Source organism: Hipposideros armiger, unplaced genomic scaffold (assembly GCF_001890085.2).
Source record: "Hipposideros armiger isolate ML-2016 unplaced genomic scaffold, ASM189008v1 scaffold_68, whole genome shotgun sequence".
Lineage (NCBI taxonomy): Eukaryota > Metazoa > Chordata > Mammalia > Chiroptera > Hipposideridae > Hipposideros > Hipposideros armiger.
Window position 1 is genome coordinate 3,828,276 of NW_017731418.1, and position 17,536 is coordinate 3,845,811.

General features: G+C 38.9%; 1 protein-coding gene across 1 annotated transcript in view; it reads left to right on the forward strand.

Annotated features, from left to right (window-relative positions):
- STIM2 (stromal interaction molecule 2) overlaps window positions 1-17,536 on the forward strand; it is a 162,391-nt gene that overhangs the window by 52,699 nt on the left and 92,156 nt on the right. Inside the window, exon 2 of the mRNA XM_019642390.1 lies at window positions 13,831-13,961. Coding sequence (XP_019497935.1) covers window positions 13,831-13,961 — 131 coding nt within the window. The remainder of the gene's footprint in view (window positions 1-13,830; window positions 13,962-17,536) is intronic.

The window sequence follows — 17,536 nt, forward strand, 5'->3', positions numbered from 1 at the left end:
TATCTTCAATAAAATCTGATGTTTAGAGAGAGAACTCCTAAAAGTTGGTGACAACAAATCATTACTACTGAAGAGTGAAAGTAAACACTTCCAGAGAAAAGATGTTACTCTGGGGAGTGATCTAGTTTACCATACTTCTTATAAATGGTGTTTGCTACACCTGAGGGATCTCCAGTAACCTTTGTGTAATGCTGAACTTCCTCCACGTCTACTTACATATTTTAAAGCAGAAATAGATGTTAAAATTCTGTGGTGTGAAAAATCATGTGAAAAAGATAGAAAACACTATATTGGAGGGTGAAGTGAATGATCCTCATTGTTGGGTGTCAGTTCTCTCCTAAACTGTTAAACGGATGCTTTGCCTGCTTCTGCTTTTTGCATGAAGGCCCTTTGCAGGCTGCTAGTAAGTACTGACATCTCCAGTTTCGCTCTGCTGCTCTTGGAGATCATAAAGAGGCTCTTTGTTTTGTTTGTTTGTTTTTTGTTTTTAAAAGAAACCTAGGAAGATATTTGCTTAAAAATTGACACACCATTATGATATTTTCTACTTTGATGTTTTAATTATCAATAAGGATTTCAGTAATTTGTAACTACATTACTTTGGAGTCCTGTGTGTTTGAAGCTGAATTTGAAACCTTTAATAGAGGGATTTATGAGACTTTCCCTTCTCCAAACAAAATAAAACCAAACCACACCAGTCACTGTCTGTTTTTGGAGGTTATTTTCCTAAGGAAAAGGATTGCTGGGCTGTTTCTTTCTACATTGTGTAGGCAGTTCCCAACTTAGAAGTATGATTTACAAATGTCCTAAACATCGGGTCTCTGGTTGTGGCCTCATTCCTCCGCTGCGGTCACCACCACATTGCACATCTACATGCCTGGCTCTCCACCCATCCACTGAGTGAAGTATAGCTCTGTGAATCTTCAGTTATTATGGGACAGTACGTGGAATGAATGGGAATTACCCGTTTCGTTGCCGAGACCAAATTGGTGGGGCAATGGACTCTGCTTCCCAGTTGGAACCGCGAATGTTTTCACTGAAAACGTTCAGAGCTTTCTAAAATAATTGTTTGAACAAATAAAAAAGTCCATTAAGCACATAACAGAACATATCTAAATGAACATTTTCATTTTCAAAATAGTAATCTTTGGAGATCATGTACTTGTAGTAAGTACTGCTTTTAATGAATCTGCTTTTACAATTTTTGTTTTGGAATTTGCTTTCAGAATATTCTTTTTGGGAATGTTAGGATGCGCCCCCCCCCCCCCCCGAAATATACACACACAGATTACAGATTGTGGGATATAGGGGAAAAACAAGTTCTTTGCATTTGGACAAACCTGGGTTGAATTTCAAAAACGTGATTAACCAGCTGTTTAACCTTGGGCAAATAGCTGTGCCTATGAGAATTGTGGTTTATTCATCGTGCGAAGCCGCACCATGATCCCAGCATGGCAGGATTGTTGAGAGAAGTTGAGTTAGGTAACCAAGTAGAGCCCCTGGTATATAAGTCACCCCATAGGCACTCTTCCTTCTTTATCTCCTCTCTCTTTGTATTGTAGGGTGTATTTGGTTTTGGAATCAACCAAAAGATATTTAGAGTTAGGTTTAATTAAAAACATGATCTTTTTTGTTATTTGTTAAGGTAATAATAATAATCGAAAGGCTAGACTTAGATGGAAGGAAACGGCACTGGATTGCTACTGTGCCCTGTATTGGCTGATTCCTGTGGGCACCTTACCTTTGTAGGTAATAGTAATAGGTATCTTTTTAGTGGTTTTTATTGAGTTCCAAATAGGTGTCACACACTGCACTAGGTGTTTTATAGATAGCTTGTTTAATTCTACAGCACTCTTACCAAGGTTGCTCCTGTTCCCATTCTGCAGATGAGGAAGTAGAGGCAACGAAGTTCAATAACTTTCCTGAGCTTATACGTGGTAGGTTGAAAGTGAATTAAAAGTTCTTTTTCTTCCTATTACCGACTGCTCAACCTTTCTTATCTGTAAAATTGGGGCACTAATTTTATTGGGTTGTTGGAAAAGTCATGACTCATTTTTGCAACGAAAAACAGAAAAAATACGTCTTGACTTTTCTGACAACCCAATAGTTTATGTGATTGTTACATTCTTGCACTGAGACAAAAGTCGAACAGTGTCACGCTCCTGGATACAACAACATTCTCTTTATTTCCCAAGTGTTGATATAGGTAGGGTAGTATTAGTGACCTTTGTTCATTATAGCTTGTGAATTGGTTGTACCTTTTTTTATTGTGATAAAATATATATAACAGAATTTATCATTTGACCATTTTTAAGTGTACAATTTAGTGTCATTAATGTATTCACAATGTTCTAGTTGTAATTTTACATTCTTCCCTTGAAAACAACACAAAATAAATAAAAATAAGCAAAGCTATTCCATTATTCTGTGCACCTACTGTTGCTAATCAAAATGTTAGTGGCACGAGATACTGCCTTGAAAGAGGCTGGGGTTATTGGAATCCTGATTCCCAGTTATTTTGGTCACGATGCTCTTGTTTGTATGTGAAAAAAATCTTTGTAGAGTTGATTCTGTGATTCTCTGTGTGTGTGCACCCAAATTCTTCTCTTTTGTTTAAAATAGTTTTCATTAAGTTTTTATAGCATTCTGGGAAACCAGGAGTCAGTAAAAAAGTGTATTCATGCACCTGTTTACTTTTTTTGCACCTAGTCAACAGTATTTTCCTACATATGACCGATGCTATAACATATTATTGCTTTCTAGGACCTTGTAGCGTAAAACACAGTGGAAAAATTAGGCAGCTGTCAGTGAATATAGAGATAAATATAGCCACATAAACACTCCTCCTACTTATCTATTTAAACACATCGAAGGAGCATATTGGTTCACTGTGAATATAGTGTAGCTAATTTTCGGATAGTGGAGTGTGTTGGTGAATGAATTGCATGTTAATGTAGTTGTGAGGCAGAGGCATTCTGTCTCCTAATTGTAAAGAGGCCCTTTGAGAAGATCATCAGGCACTTTTACAGGTGCAAGGACTTGGTTCTTTGTATGGGTGGAAGAAGAAGTGGGAGTGAAATAATCAGAAGGTGGTAAATTGAAAAATGTGCCTGGGAAGTGGAAGGGACCTAAGCAATTAGGTCTGTATCAGATTGCCTAGTTAAAACATTTGGAAGGTATAGTTGAACTTAGCAGTTTTTTAGGGAAATTTTTAGCTAACAATCAGGGGAAACTTCTGTCTTTTCATAAAAGTCCAGACTAATCAATAGATACTTTTTATACAGAGTGATTAAAGAGATTCAGAACTCCAAGAGACAGTTGTGAATCAGACAGGGCTTCAAAGGAAGGGCCCTGTATGTTCTGTTCAGTATAACGCTTAAGCCGTCACTAGGTACATCTGCAGTGGTTCTCAGCCCTCTATTGGTAAGCTCTGTCTCCTTCAACTGATGAACTTTTCAAAAGTTTGAGTGAATGTTAGAGATTCCGGAGTCCTCTACTTGCAATTTTAAAGCCTCCAGGTATTGCATTGTTTACCAGTTACAACTTTCTCTTTCTCATTTGTTGTTCTGGCATATAATATGCTCTCAATAAATGTTATAATATTTTGAATATCTACTATATACCAGAAAATATAATAGGTAATGTGTTGAAACTCACTTCCTTCTAAAAAAGTATGCAGCAGACTTTATTATTTATTAGATTTTTTGAGAAGCATTCATTAATTTTACAATAGACTGGTTGTTGTTGGTGTGCTAGACACTGGAAATAGAAGGGAATAAGACAAACTCTACCCTAAAAGGGATATCAGAAGAGAAAGAAGACATTATTCACTTTCTTTTTGAGTGTGAATCGGATTGCTGGTTAATTGAAAAATGACACCAAAGAATTATCTCTGAAAATTTTAGAGAACATTTACTCTCACAATATTCAGATTAGAGGATTTGATTTGATAAATGCTTGAACTATTAATGGAAGTGCTAAATACAAACAATATTTATTTTAAAAATTTCTCTCAGTGGTAGTAATTAAGAAAATCCCAATCATGAGACTCATAAGTGGTTGCCAGTAGGGTAAGCCATTCTTGGCAGTGTATGCTGTAGCTCATTATTAATGGGCCACGGTCACTGGTTTGTGATTGACAGGCACCTGGTTTCCCTTCGTATTTGTTTTTTTCTGCATGAAATTTGCTGATCTTAATGGTATTATAGGAGGGAAATTAGCTATAAAGACTGGATTTTCTTTTTCAGCTCTGTTTATTTTTTAAGCTCTTATTTTCTTAGATTTCTGAATTGTATTCCCTACATATATTAATTGACTGTGATAACAAAATATAGAATATGGCATAAATATTTATTCCTCTAGTGAAGGCTTAATGGAATCACATTTAACACATTTCCTGGCTCTTGTTTGGTCTGCTCAGCCAAATAGAAGAGAAATGTACCTTTGAGTCCCCTACACTTTTAGGCCTGCAATGTCAGCCGGACTTGTCACCTTTCTTTCACTACATGCAGTTGTCACTTTGGTGTGACGTTCTCTTTCTATTCTCACCGCCATGATTGTTGCTCACATTCTGTTACTTTCTCCCTGGACCATTGGAATATGCATTCGTTGGGAACGAGCATGTAATATAAGGCTATAGTTTCTTCTCTAGATTAAAATAAAATAAAACAGACTATATGGGAAAGTAGTTTTTGAACTTGAAAGCACTACACAAACTATGTTTTAATTTCTCTGTGTTACATTTGTCATCATGTCACAGTCCTACCTAAACATTGTTCGTGGCTTCGTTTAGACTCCGCTTTCTGAGGGTCACAGGTCCTTCCCTGACAGACATCCCCCAGGCTCTCTCCACATTCACTTCCTGCTGCTCTCCACCCATCACTTGCTAATGTTTTATCACCCCCTTTGGGGAGTACTGTTGGCATAGCAGAGGACACTCCTTGTGTCCACTGGCCTGTGCATTGTAGTTACTTAACATCCTCGCCTGCCCACTCTTCCACTGAGTGCCGGAAGCAGCCGTGGGCGGGGAGGAGCAGGAGGCGGGGGAGGAGCACTCGGAGGAGCACTCTCGGTGGAGAACCAGTCAGCCCCCAGACTGCTTTATGTGGATCCCAGAGCTCATGGTATTTCCTGTTTGTTTGTTCTGTTTTCTTTTTTTCTAACCCCTTTATTAAAATCCAATTTCTCTTTCCTAAGGCCAGCAAAAATGCAATTACTTGCATGTAAAAAAAAAGTCAGTCAGGCATAATTACTTATTAGATGTATAATGTATGGTAATAATATATATATATATATATATATATATATATAATAGTAATAATACATAGTAATCAGTAAAACAGGCTTAGTCCTTCCCTTCATGAAGTTTTACCTTTACTGCTGGAGCTTAAGAGACTTGAGGATAACTGTCTTAAACATTTTAAAGTTCCCCTCAGTTATTTTTGCATAATATGTTGTATATTTTGTCCAATAAATATTTAAACAATAATATTTGACAATGAATAAATAGGGTTTATACTTTAAGGTCTAGGAGGCCACTGAATAGTTTTAATCGATTAGATTTCTGCTAACCCCTTAGATTTAATTAACTTCAGTGCCATAAAGAGGCAAGGAGTTCTAGTGTCAGTTTGTACATCTTAGTTTTCTAACCTAATTCTTAGTGTTTCTCTTCCAAACATTTGTACTGGAGACCAATTAGGTAAGTGATTCAGCCGACGAATATTCTTTGTGCACTTACTGTGTGCCAGACACTGTGTTAGGCAGTTGGGAAAGAGAAGGATGGAAACGAAGCCTGTGAACTCATGTTTGCATCGTAGTGGGGGAATTGGACAGTAAGCAATTAAATAGATACATAATGTAGTGTGCTGTGATAAAGTGTGATGGAGAAAAATAAAGCAAGTAAAGAGCAAAAGGGAAGGCTGTTTTTACAGGGAAGTAGGCTGGGCTCCGAGGAGAAGCTTGCAGTTGGAGTGTAAGGAGTTATCCCACCAAGAGCGTCCTTGTAGACAGGGGAAACTGCACGTAGGGGCTTTCAGTGAGTAATTCGTTATTTTCCTTTTTTATGGTCACTTTAGGGTAAACTGCAGATCCCTCCGTAATCTGGCTCTCACTAATTGCGTCTTTTTCTTAATTCAGCAATTAAATAGGAATAATAATGCCTACTTTATAGGCAAAGTGAAATGAATGATATATCATTTATATACAGAGGGTGCCAAAAAATGTACGCACATTTTAAGAAAGGAAAAAACTGTATTAAAATTGTAATACTCAATATATAATGATAAAAAAAGAGGGATACAAGTCACGTTTGACTTCTGCAATTACAAGATGTGCTCAAAGTGGTTACCATGAATGTAATTTTAGGAGTGTTTTTCTTTCTTAAAGTGTGTATACATTTTTTGGCACCCTCTGTCTATGTATAATAGACACTCCATAATTGATAGTGGGGGGGGGGAGGAAGAAACTTTGCCCTGCACAGTTCTTTCGGCTGTTCTAATAATTAAATCCACATGAGACAGATTAGCAAGAGACAATAACCAAATTCAGTTATACGCATACATTTGGGAACCCCACATGCAGGAGAGGTTCAGAGACAGAAAGGAGCGGAGGCACATGGGACACTCCGAGCTGAGGATGTGGTCAGGCGCCTTGGGGCTTCGAAGGGAGGCAGAGCCTTCTCAGGATGATAGAGCAGATGTTCAGTATTGGAAGCATGCCCTGCCGTATAGATAGGTCATAAAAAGTTATTTCTGGTATAACTGTATGGGCAAGTCCCCAAATTTAAATTCTTTAAGGGAGAGGTAAAAGTTTCCTGTGAGCCCATAGAGTTTGCCTTCAGCTCAAAATAATCCACATACTAAAATATAAAATAGCACATCCTGGGGAGGCCTGTTCTGAACCCCTTCCATAGTTCTTGTCATTATTTTGTTAGTATAGTAACTATTAGCAGCTTATTTTCTTGCCTGTACATATCTTCCTGCAGGACGCTTTCTCATCTTTCAAGAATCAGTGTAAATGTCACTTCCTCCTTCCTCTAAGCTTTTCTTGCTGTGCCTGTAGACAGGACTACTCCCGCCATCCATCATATATATTTATTATATGTCATTGCACCTGACATTTAACTTTATTTTTACTTTTTGTATATCTGGTTTCTAACTTAGAGTGTGACGTATATGTATTTACTAGGTAAATAACTTGTATTCAGAAGTTAATCTATTTGGCTTCTAATATTTATATATATTTAAACTAGTCAACAAACACGTCAGTCTCTGTGGTAATAATACATGTATTTATATCATAAAGGCTTGTTCAAGGGAGTGTGAATTGAAGTGAAGCTACGTTATTATCAAAAGGAAAAGTAATGTAGCGAGTATAGGTTTGTATTCTAGATTGTGAATATCATTGCCGACGTGTCTAGTGATCCCCTCCCATGGGACACGTTTATGCTTCTTGGTGTTCTCAGCTTCTCTGCCAGGTCCTGGCAGTATCTATAATATCGGGACTTTATTCTTCTCTGACACTAGTGACACTTATCCATTTATGTTCATTATACTGACATTTCAGCGTGAATGGGAGTTTCAAAGATAAGCTTTGAATCTCAGTTCTGTCATTTTTTTAGGGGTGTGATCTTAAGGCAGTTACTCATGAGTCTCATTTTCTCATCTGAGTAATGGAGGTCATATGTGCCTCACACTAGACCAGCGGTTCTCAACCTGTGGGTCGCAACCCCTTTGGGGGTCGAACGACCCTTTCACAGGGGTCTCCTAAGACCATCAGAAAACAGAAAGATATTTACATTACGATTCATAACAGCAAAATTACAGTTATAGAGTAGCAATGAAAATAGTTTTATGGTTGGAGGTCACCACAACATGAGGAACTGTATTAAGGGGTCGCATTAGGAAGGTTGAGAACCGCTGCACTAGACTGTAGGGATTAAGTCATGGACATAAAATAGCATTGGCTTCTAGAATGTAGTAGGTGCTTCTTATTAGGTGAAATCATTTTAATTCATTTGTCTGTTTCTGCAGAATCGGACTGAGCATCTGTTTGGCTTTGAGTAGAGGAAAGCAAGGTGGCATTTACCATTGGTGATGATCGCTGCCTTTGGTTTAGTCTTATTCTGTTTTAGCCGATTCCTTTTTCCTTAGTGGAAAGGGCTGGCCTTGATCCAGAGAAAGAAAGGAAGCTCAGAGTGTAATGCTAAGAAGATATCTCACACTGTGTTGCATTTAACACAAAGTGAGGGCACTTCTGAGGGGAGGAAATCTGCCTTAGTTGTCACATTGTGTGCCTCACAGCACGCCAAGGGCCCGGCGCATTTCGGGCATTCCACACCATGTTTAAATGAATGAGCGAACACGGTTTAGAGGAGAAACATGGCCCAGCTGTGGAGCACGTGGTGTGCACTGGAGCATTTGAGGCAGCTAAGGTAGACATCTGAGATGCTGGCAAGGAGAATGATTTTGGTATCTTAGCCACTGTCTTTGAAACCATTATACCTGATTCATTATAGGCACAGATCTTTTTTTTTTTAAAGATTTTTATTGGGGGAATTGGGGGATGGGAACAGCGCTGGGGAATTGGGGGAAGGGGAACAGACAAGTTGCTGTCCTTTTCTTCTTCAGTCTAGTTGTGGAGGACGTTGCTTCACTGGCCCAAGTTGGCACCATCATTGTGCTCTTCCTGGGCGAGGCAGATCAGTCACCGGCTTCTGGACGGCCGCTCACTGCGGCTGCTGGCCGCTCATGCTGGCTGCTGGCTACACACGGTAGCCCATGGCAACCCACTTCAGCAGGGGCTGCAGCCTATGCCGTCGCCGGCGACTCACGGCAGCCCAGCTCCAGGTTGAGCTGTTGTTCAGCATCTTAGCTGTGGAGGGCAGTGTCACTGGCCCTCATATGTGGGATCTGAACCGGGGCCCTCTGGCATCTCAAGCCAGCTCTTAACCAATGCGTCACTTGGCCGGCCCGCGGCACAGATCTTTTATAACAGTTTGTGTATTTGAAAAGAAATTTAGTCAAATAATTTGAGTTAAAACAATCACTTGTGCTGAATTACCCTAGGAGGGAAACGGCTGAGAAAGAAATGTAGAAGACTTTGGAACAGGTACTGGAGTTCAGAATTCTCAACTCACCTAAGTTAGACTTCTAGGCCTTAAGTCACTGTGCCAAAAGGAACGAAAATTTTACGTGGAGGAATGGATTACTCTTGCCTTAGCCTCAACTCCTGTCTTTTCTTTCCTTTTGCTGCTTCATCTTGGTGAAACACCAGCGCACTCTTCGTCCTTGCCTCCTCCGTGACTGGGAGGCACGGACTGCTGAGCGCTGCCGGGGTTCCTGTAGCACCTCCTGACAGCTGTGCCCCCGCGTCTGCCTCCAGCCCCATTCCCAGGCACCAGAATGGTCTTTCTATAGCGAGTCTGATTGTGTTAGTCCTCTCTGTGAAATCCTTCATGGACTTTCATAGTCTTCAGGATTCACAATCCAAGTTCCTTAGTGTGGAAGATAACTGTTAGAGACCTGGCCTCCTCTTAACCCATCGCCTACCTGATCTTCTGACTCTTTTCTACGTGTTTCCTGGACTCCAGACATGTTAACCAGCTGGATTTCTCTGAATGGTCCATGTTTTCATGCCACTGAGCATATGGTGTTTCCTTTTCCAGGCATGCTTTTTTCTCTCCTTCCCAGTGTCATCAACTACAGGTCGTTTAAAACTCCCTGAAGTGACTTCTAGAGAACTTCTGACTTTTCTTCCTCCGTCTGAATTAGGTGCCCTTCCTCCATGCCTTCACAACACCGTACAATCTGCTAACCATGTTCTCCGTGGTCCCTAATCCAGTATATTATCCACTGGCCTTCTTTCTCACCAGACTGGGAGCTTGCTTTTGAGCACAGGATACTCTTATTATCTCTTTAGTTCCAGATGCTTGTCACTGGTTTGCACAGTATGGATGGACGCCTAGAACTTTAGTTAATGGATGATAGTTAATTTTTCAGAGGCCGCAGATGTGTCCAGCTGTGTCAACATGTGAGAAAAGGAGAAGATGGTCCCGGCCCTGTTTATAAGCTTAATTGTGTGGACGAAGTGATTCATAAAGTAATTAGAGACTAAAAAAGTACAACATTAAATGAGGACTTGAGGTAGAGTGGTTTGAGAATAAAGATATAATTGAAAATTTCAAATCCCTTGTCATTTTATATCTGCTCTTTACTCTGTTTTTCCCCTTAATATTTACCACTCCTAGCATGTTATACTTTTTACTTGTTTATCTTGTTAATTCTTATCTGTCCCACTAGGATGTAAGTTTTATGAGGAATTTCTGTCTCTCTTGTTCACTATGGTATTTCCAGTGTCTGACAAATGGTACGTACTCAGCAGATATTTATTGAACAGATGGAATGGTGTTCAGAGAAGGAAGTAATCAGTAGGAGATGGTACTTATGAAATACTTCATGAAGTTACATCCTGAAGCAGACCTTGAAAGAGACTGTTTTATTAAATAAGTTTATTAAATAAGTTGTGTTTATTAAATAAGTTTATTTAAGTAAAAAATTACCAATTTTACTTTTATATGAATTTTTTCAGGTCATATGTTCCTCCTAATTTTCTCTTAAAATTTTATAAGGTTTGTGCAGCCATCACTGTTGACTTCTCTTAGAGTTTGACACAAAGCCTATTGAACCAGAGTGAGTGGTGTGACCCTTTCATCATATAATTGTTGCAATAACACTTTCACTTTATTTTTATTAGCAAAATATGGGTAAAAATAGGTCTGCTGGAGGTAATAACACGATGTATACAGATCTTCATACCACATGTTGTTATGATACCTGAGAGTTTATCTTTTACTTTGCATCCATTTAAAATAATTACAAATTAATTTGAACTCTTAGCCATATCAGGATTCTTGTTGTTTTGTGAATTAGAGATCATAATTGACCATTTGTCTATAGGTTCTTACATTTTAGCAAACCTTAATCAGAGTTTTAAATATTTACATGCATATGTAAACATATGTCACATAACTTATTTTTCCATTTTTATAGTTTCCTTTTCTGTTTATTTCCTTTCCAAGACTAAAGAAATTAAAATTAGATTTGGAATTAAAACTATTAAAAATGTTAAATAACTAAAATAGGCTATAACTGGTGGTATTGGTTAATGTTATTTTTTAGAAAATAAAATTATTAGTTGGTCTCCAGTACTAGTTTCTTTTTTTGCAATTTTTTTCCCCCTAAGCACAGAATTAGATATTCTTAGGCTATTATAGCTGAAGTAGAACTTAGTAAGCGTCTTGTCTATTTAGTAAGCATCTAGTCTACTTACATCATTTTAGAAGTGACGTAACTAAAATACAGGCACAAGTGATTTGACCCGTAAGACAGTTAATTCATAACAGGGCCAAAACGATAAACTAGATTTTTAACTGTTATTGAACAGATAACCAAACTGGCTAACCCCCTCTGTTACGCTAATACCTTCTTTAAAATTTCAGGCTGTCCTATTTCTAGGCTTAAATATGACTCTGATGACAGTTTAAAAGAATATTATTTTAGTGACCTGGTAGAATAAAAGCAAGTTGCTGAAATTTGTCAATCTACCAGATAGCCAGATTGGGTGCAAGAGGTTTTGGCAGTACTTCTATTTTCCTAACTTTCACATGTTTTATTGAGTATTCTTTCTTTAAAATTATTTATTTTTTTCAGTTAGAGTTGACATTCAATATTATTTATATTAGTTTTAGGTATACATCATAATGGTTAGACATTTATATAATTTATAAATCATTTATAAATTATATAAATGTCTAACCATTTATATAGCGACCCCTCCCCTCCCATTAGTCTGTTACCCACCTGGCACTGTACATAGCTATTGCAGTATTACTGACTATGTTCTCTATGCTGTACTTGACATTCCCGTAACACTTTTGTAGCTACCAATTTGTTTTTCTTAATCCCTTCGCCTCTTTTTCCATTTTGGGATAAAGGCTGTTTACTGGTTGAGTCTGCAGGAGGTAATTTTTAATGAATCTGATTTAAAGCCATGAAAAACCTCATGTTCTCTCTCTCTTTCTCTCTCTCTCTTTTTTTTTTTTTAAGATTTTATTGGAGATTGGGGAAGGGGAACAACCAAGTTGTTTTCCTTCAATCTTAGTTGTGGAGGGTGCAGCTAACTCAGCTCCAAGTCCAGTCGCCATCTGGCCTCCCGTCGGCAGCTCGCGGCCGCTCAGCTCAAGGTGCCTTGTTCAGTCTTAGTTGCAGGTGGGCATAGCCCACCATCCCATGTGGGATTCGAACCGGAAACCTTGTTGCTAAGAGCTCACGCTCTAACCACTGAACCATCGGCCACCTGTCGGCAGCTTAGGGCAGCTCAGCTCAAGGTGCTGTGTTCAGTCTTAGTTGCGGGTGGGCATAGCCCACCATCCCATGCGGGAGTCGAACTGGCAACCTTGTTAGGAGCACGTGTTGTCACCAGCTGAGCCATCCTGACACCTGTTGGCAGCTCAGCAGCATCTCAGCTCAGGTGCAGCTCACTGGCCCATGCGGAAATCGAACCTGCAACCCTGTTGCTCAGAGCTCACGCTCTTAACCAACTGTGACACTGGGCCGGCCCTTATATTCTCTCAAGTGTTCATTTTTGACAAGCTGAATGTAAGGATTCACACATTTTCCATAGGAAGATTTAACCAATAAATGTGTATTAAGGAAAACATGAGGAACACAATTTTTAAAAATTCAGTCATTCTTTGTCTTTTGGCTTTTCCTTTTTTTTTTTTAAAGATTTTATTGGGGCTTTGGGGGGAGGGGAACAGCATTGGGGAATCGGGGAAGGGGAACAGACAGGTAGACAAATTGCTGTTTTTCTTCAGTCTAGTTGTGGAGGACATCGCTTCACTGGCCCATGTTGGTATGATCATTGTGCTCTTCCCAGGTGAGGCAGTCAGTCGCCGGTCATTGGTTGGCCGTTCACAGCGGCTCCCGGCAGCTCACACTGGCTACCAGCCACTCACATAGCTCACAGCAGTCCACTGCAGCCTATGCCGTCAGCGGCGACTCACGGCAGCCCAGCTCCAGGTTGAGCTGTTGTTCACCATCTTAGCTGTAGAGGGCGAGCGTCACTGGCCCTCAATATGGGATCCGAACCGCAGCCCTGCTGCTCAGAGCTGGCGTCCTGAGCGAGCTCTTAACCAGCTGAGCCACTTGGCGGCCAGCGCTGGCTTTTCCTTGTTGAATCTAAGAAGTTACATATTTTAGAAAGTCATACTGTTGACTTTTGGATTCCAAGAGTCAATTTGACTCTTGGATTCTCTTAAATAGAAAAATGAAAAAAAAATTTTTTTCAGGATTATGTGAATACATTTTATTTTCTTGTATTATTTCTGATATTTCCCCAGGGCTTACATTTTAATTACATTGGATTACACAAAAAATAGCACCCTGTGTTCTGTGATTTTTAGTTGTTTCCTCTTTTTTAAAAGAAGAATTCATTTTGTGTGTGTGTGTGTGGGGGGGAATAATTGGTAAATATAATGGGTTGCATAAGAAGAAAATGGTTAAAAATGTGGAAGAATGCGGAGAACCTGAAGTGAATACTACTGTAACTCCTGGGTGTAGTTGCCTAATATCAATTAAATTGAATTATTTATTTTTAGTTGTGTTCATATATTATACTTTTGATGTAAAGAATACTCTACTAGACTTTTAAAAGCCTCTTCGTTTGACTTAAGTCTTAAATTTAATTCATTGGGTTTTTATAAAATTATACTCTAACTGTAGCCTGTGTTTTGGTATGGGGAGTTGGTAATTGCCCTTTGTTCTATTTCAGATCCCTGTATGTCACTGAGTCCACCATGCTTCACGGAAGAAGATAGATTTAGTCTGGAAGCTCTTCAAACAATACATAAACAAATGGATGATGACAAAGATGGTGGAATTGAAGTGGATGAAAGTGATGAAGTAGGTGGAAAACCTTTTTCCCTGGTATTCTCATAAAACACAGTGACTGGAGTTTTAGTCTTAAATTTTCCCATTATTCCTCATATGACTCAACTTCTTCAACGTCTTTAGTGTTTCTCTTTACTTTTTAATTTTACCCTTTGTATTTATGTGTTTTTTCTTTTTCTTTTTCCTTCCATGTGCTTACCAAGTCTTCCCAGTTTTATATGAATCCTTAGTCTCATGTTCTTGGGTTTCTCAAACATATATGCTCTTCTCACTCTGTCAGTTACTTATTGCTACCTTACAAACCACCACACTCGAATGGCTTAAAATGACAATGTGTATTATTTCTTCTGATTCTCTGAGTTGACAGGGCTCAGCTGGGCACCTTTTCTGTTCCCCTGGGTATGGACCAAGGTCGTGTGGCAGCTCCATTCAGTTGGGCACTCTGCCGGGGCTGCAGTACCTAAGATGACCTCTGATCCTGGAGAACCTCTCTCCATGGGGCCTCCTGTCATTTGGGAGTCTAACTCAAGCTCCCTTACAGCATGGCAGCTGGCGCCCAGATGACAGTATTCCCAGAAAACAAGTTCCCATGTGAAAGTGCTTATCACGCTCTGCTCGCCAATGCCTGTTGATATCCAGTTGGCTAAGGCGAGTTTTGGCTAAGCTCGGAGTCCATGTGGGAGAGGATTACACAAGAGCATGAATTCCAGGAGATGCGGTTTATTGAGGGTCACCTAATGTAATAATCGACTGTACTTACTGTAAATACATAAGGCTTTATTTCTTAAGCATTCTCACCTTCCCCCGATCTGCTGTTTCTCTGAGTGCCTCTGTAGAAGTTGTTTCTTTATTCGGCTATGGCCTCATTCTAACCAAATCCCTTGGTCATTTTTCAGGCCTCTTCAACCTCTTTGTTGTAAATGTCACTGTTGAGATGCTTCTCTTTTAGTTTATATGATACTGGGTTACGTTATTTTCTGCATTATTATCTACTGTTACAGAACAGTGACATCCTCTAATCATATTGTTATTTAATCATATTGTTATCAAACAGTAATGTTCTCTAAGGATGGGTTCTTTACCTGCTGTATAAAGCATTTACCCTGAGAATGGTCATTCATTTTTAGGTTACTGCTGATTCCTCCAGCTCTAAGCCAGTCCGGATCCCTGACTTAAGTGTATTGTTTTCTGCCTGGCATCTTTTGAGGGCTCTTTTGGTTTCAACTCAGTTTGTCTAAAACAAAATCCCAGCTCTCCTCTTTGAAACCCCTCACTGTTGAATGATACTTCCGGACCTACTTCTCAATTCTTTTTCTTCTAAATCAGGAATTGGCAGACATTTTCTGTAAAGGGCCAAGTTGCAGCTTGAAATGTGTACCCTCCAAAAAACATATTGTGAAGTCCTAACCCCCATTATCTCAGAATGTGACCTCTCTTGGAAATAGGGTCATTTCAGATGTAATTAGTTACAATGAGGATATACTGGAATAGCTTGGGCCCTTACTCCAAAGTGATTGGTGTCCTTATAAGAGACGAGAATGCCATGTGGAGACACAGACACAGGGGAGATGACTCTGTGACTGTGGAGGAAGAGATTGGAGTAATACAGCCCCAAGTCTAGGAATAACCAGGTTCGCCGGTAACGAAAGCCATGGGCAGATTCTTCCCTGGGGCCTTCAACAGTGCACGGCCTTGCTGACACCTTGATTTCAGACATCCATCCTCTAGAACTGTGAGAAAATACATTTCTGTTGTTTTAAGTCATCCAGTTTGTGGCACTTTGCTGCAGCAGCCCTAGGAAACTAGTACAGGCAAGCTACTAAATATTTTGGATTTTGTGGGCCTCATGGTGTTTGTCGGAACTGCTCAGCTCCCCCATTGTACTGCCAAGCAGCCGTGACAGTAAGCGCATGAACTGACGGGCAGGGCTGCATTCCAGTAAAACCCGACGTGCAAAAACAAGCCAGTAGGCTTAGTTTGCCAGCCCCCTGCTGTAAATAAAATCTTGTGCTCTTAAAATCCATTTCGTTTTCTTCCTTTCTCACTTATCTATTCTCATTATTTGCTTGCTGTATTTTCATGTAGGTATCTTGTGCCTAGATCATCACCTCTAAGATTTTCTTCTCTAGTCCATCATGAATCTCACTTTGAGAGTGTTTTTCTCTAGCTAAGAAACTTAACAGTGATTTTTTTATTACTAATTATTAGATCCATCTTACATTTACTGTCTCTGCATTAACTGACTTCTGCTTCTTTTGACATTGTGGTTAAATCGTTTTAGCTAGAGTGCAGTGCTATTAATATCAAAATCATGGCTTTTAGTTCTAAATACTTCAATTTATTTCATACATTTGTGGAACCACAGTCGATAGGATAATCCTAACTTATACTGTGTGTCTAATTTACAAAAGGATTTGAAGTATGTAAATATATTCTGTTTGTCATAGGCAGAATGAGTGAAATGAAATTGATGGATTATTGAGTTTTGCTATTACTGGAAACCAGAAAGTAGTTGTCATTTATCGTGAGTCATTTTATTATACTGAGTAATTCATTCAACGTCATCACCATTCTGTCTCTGTTTACAAACACACACACACAATGAAACTATAAGATTACTTTTAGTAATAATACTTGGAGTTATTAGCGATGAGTTGTTCTAAGTGGTCTATTTAGTTGCCAATATAATTGCTTAAGAATTTGAATGTCAAATATACTAACATAAATTCTATTTGCTCCATAAATTATTGCTATTCATATAAGTTATAGAATAAATAGAATTTATGCTGGCATATTTGATACTTTATTTATAGAGGAAATTATTTTCTAGGCTAAATAGCTTTCCTAAAATTACTGTTGTACATTTTCTTAGTCATTTACAGTATAATATATTAGCTTTTATCAAATTCCATGCCAGCTCTGAACTGTATAGTGTTTAGTGTATGACCGGCTGTGCAGTTTTATAATTACGTTCAGCAATTAAATTGGAGTTAATTTTTAACGTTAAACTTTGTGGTACTGTGTTGAAAGGACATAATTTTAAGTTGTTACACTGATGGTGCTCCTTTTTCCTTTGATTTTGGTATTGAGGACCTAATCGTTGCTTAGCTGGCATTGTTTTAGGTTAAGAGACATACTGATGCTGAGGGGTCGTTTTGTAGGGAGGGAGAGATGGGACTGGGAGACCATATACGGTTAAGTTTAAGAACCTTAGTATTATAAAATGCTTGAAAAGATTGGTGTACAGTTTCACTTTTAAAGCTGGAGTAGTTTTAGATAGTCACATTTCAGAAGTTAAAAATTAACTTACTGAGATTGGTTAATTTTGTGCCTAGAATTAGGCTAGATTCTTTATTTTAAAAATCTTCGTAATAAAACTACTTTTATCTCTGACATATGAAGTTATAAATATTACTATTCTGGGGTGTTTTTCGACACCAGTCAATTCTTCATTTCTCCTACACCAACTGGGTGTCCAACAATTGAATTAAACTCTGACACTGTCTACCTGGAGTGATGTCACATCCCACAGGTTAAAGGACTTAGTCCCACAAGACTGCCCCCCACTTTGCCTGCCAGTCATAGGT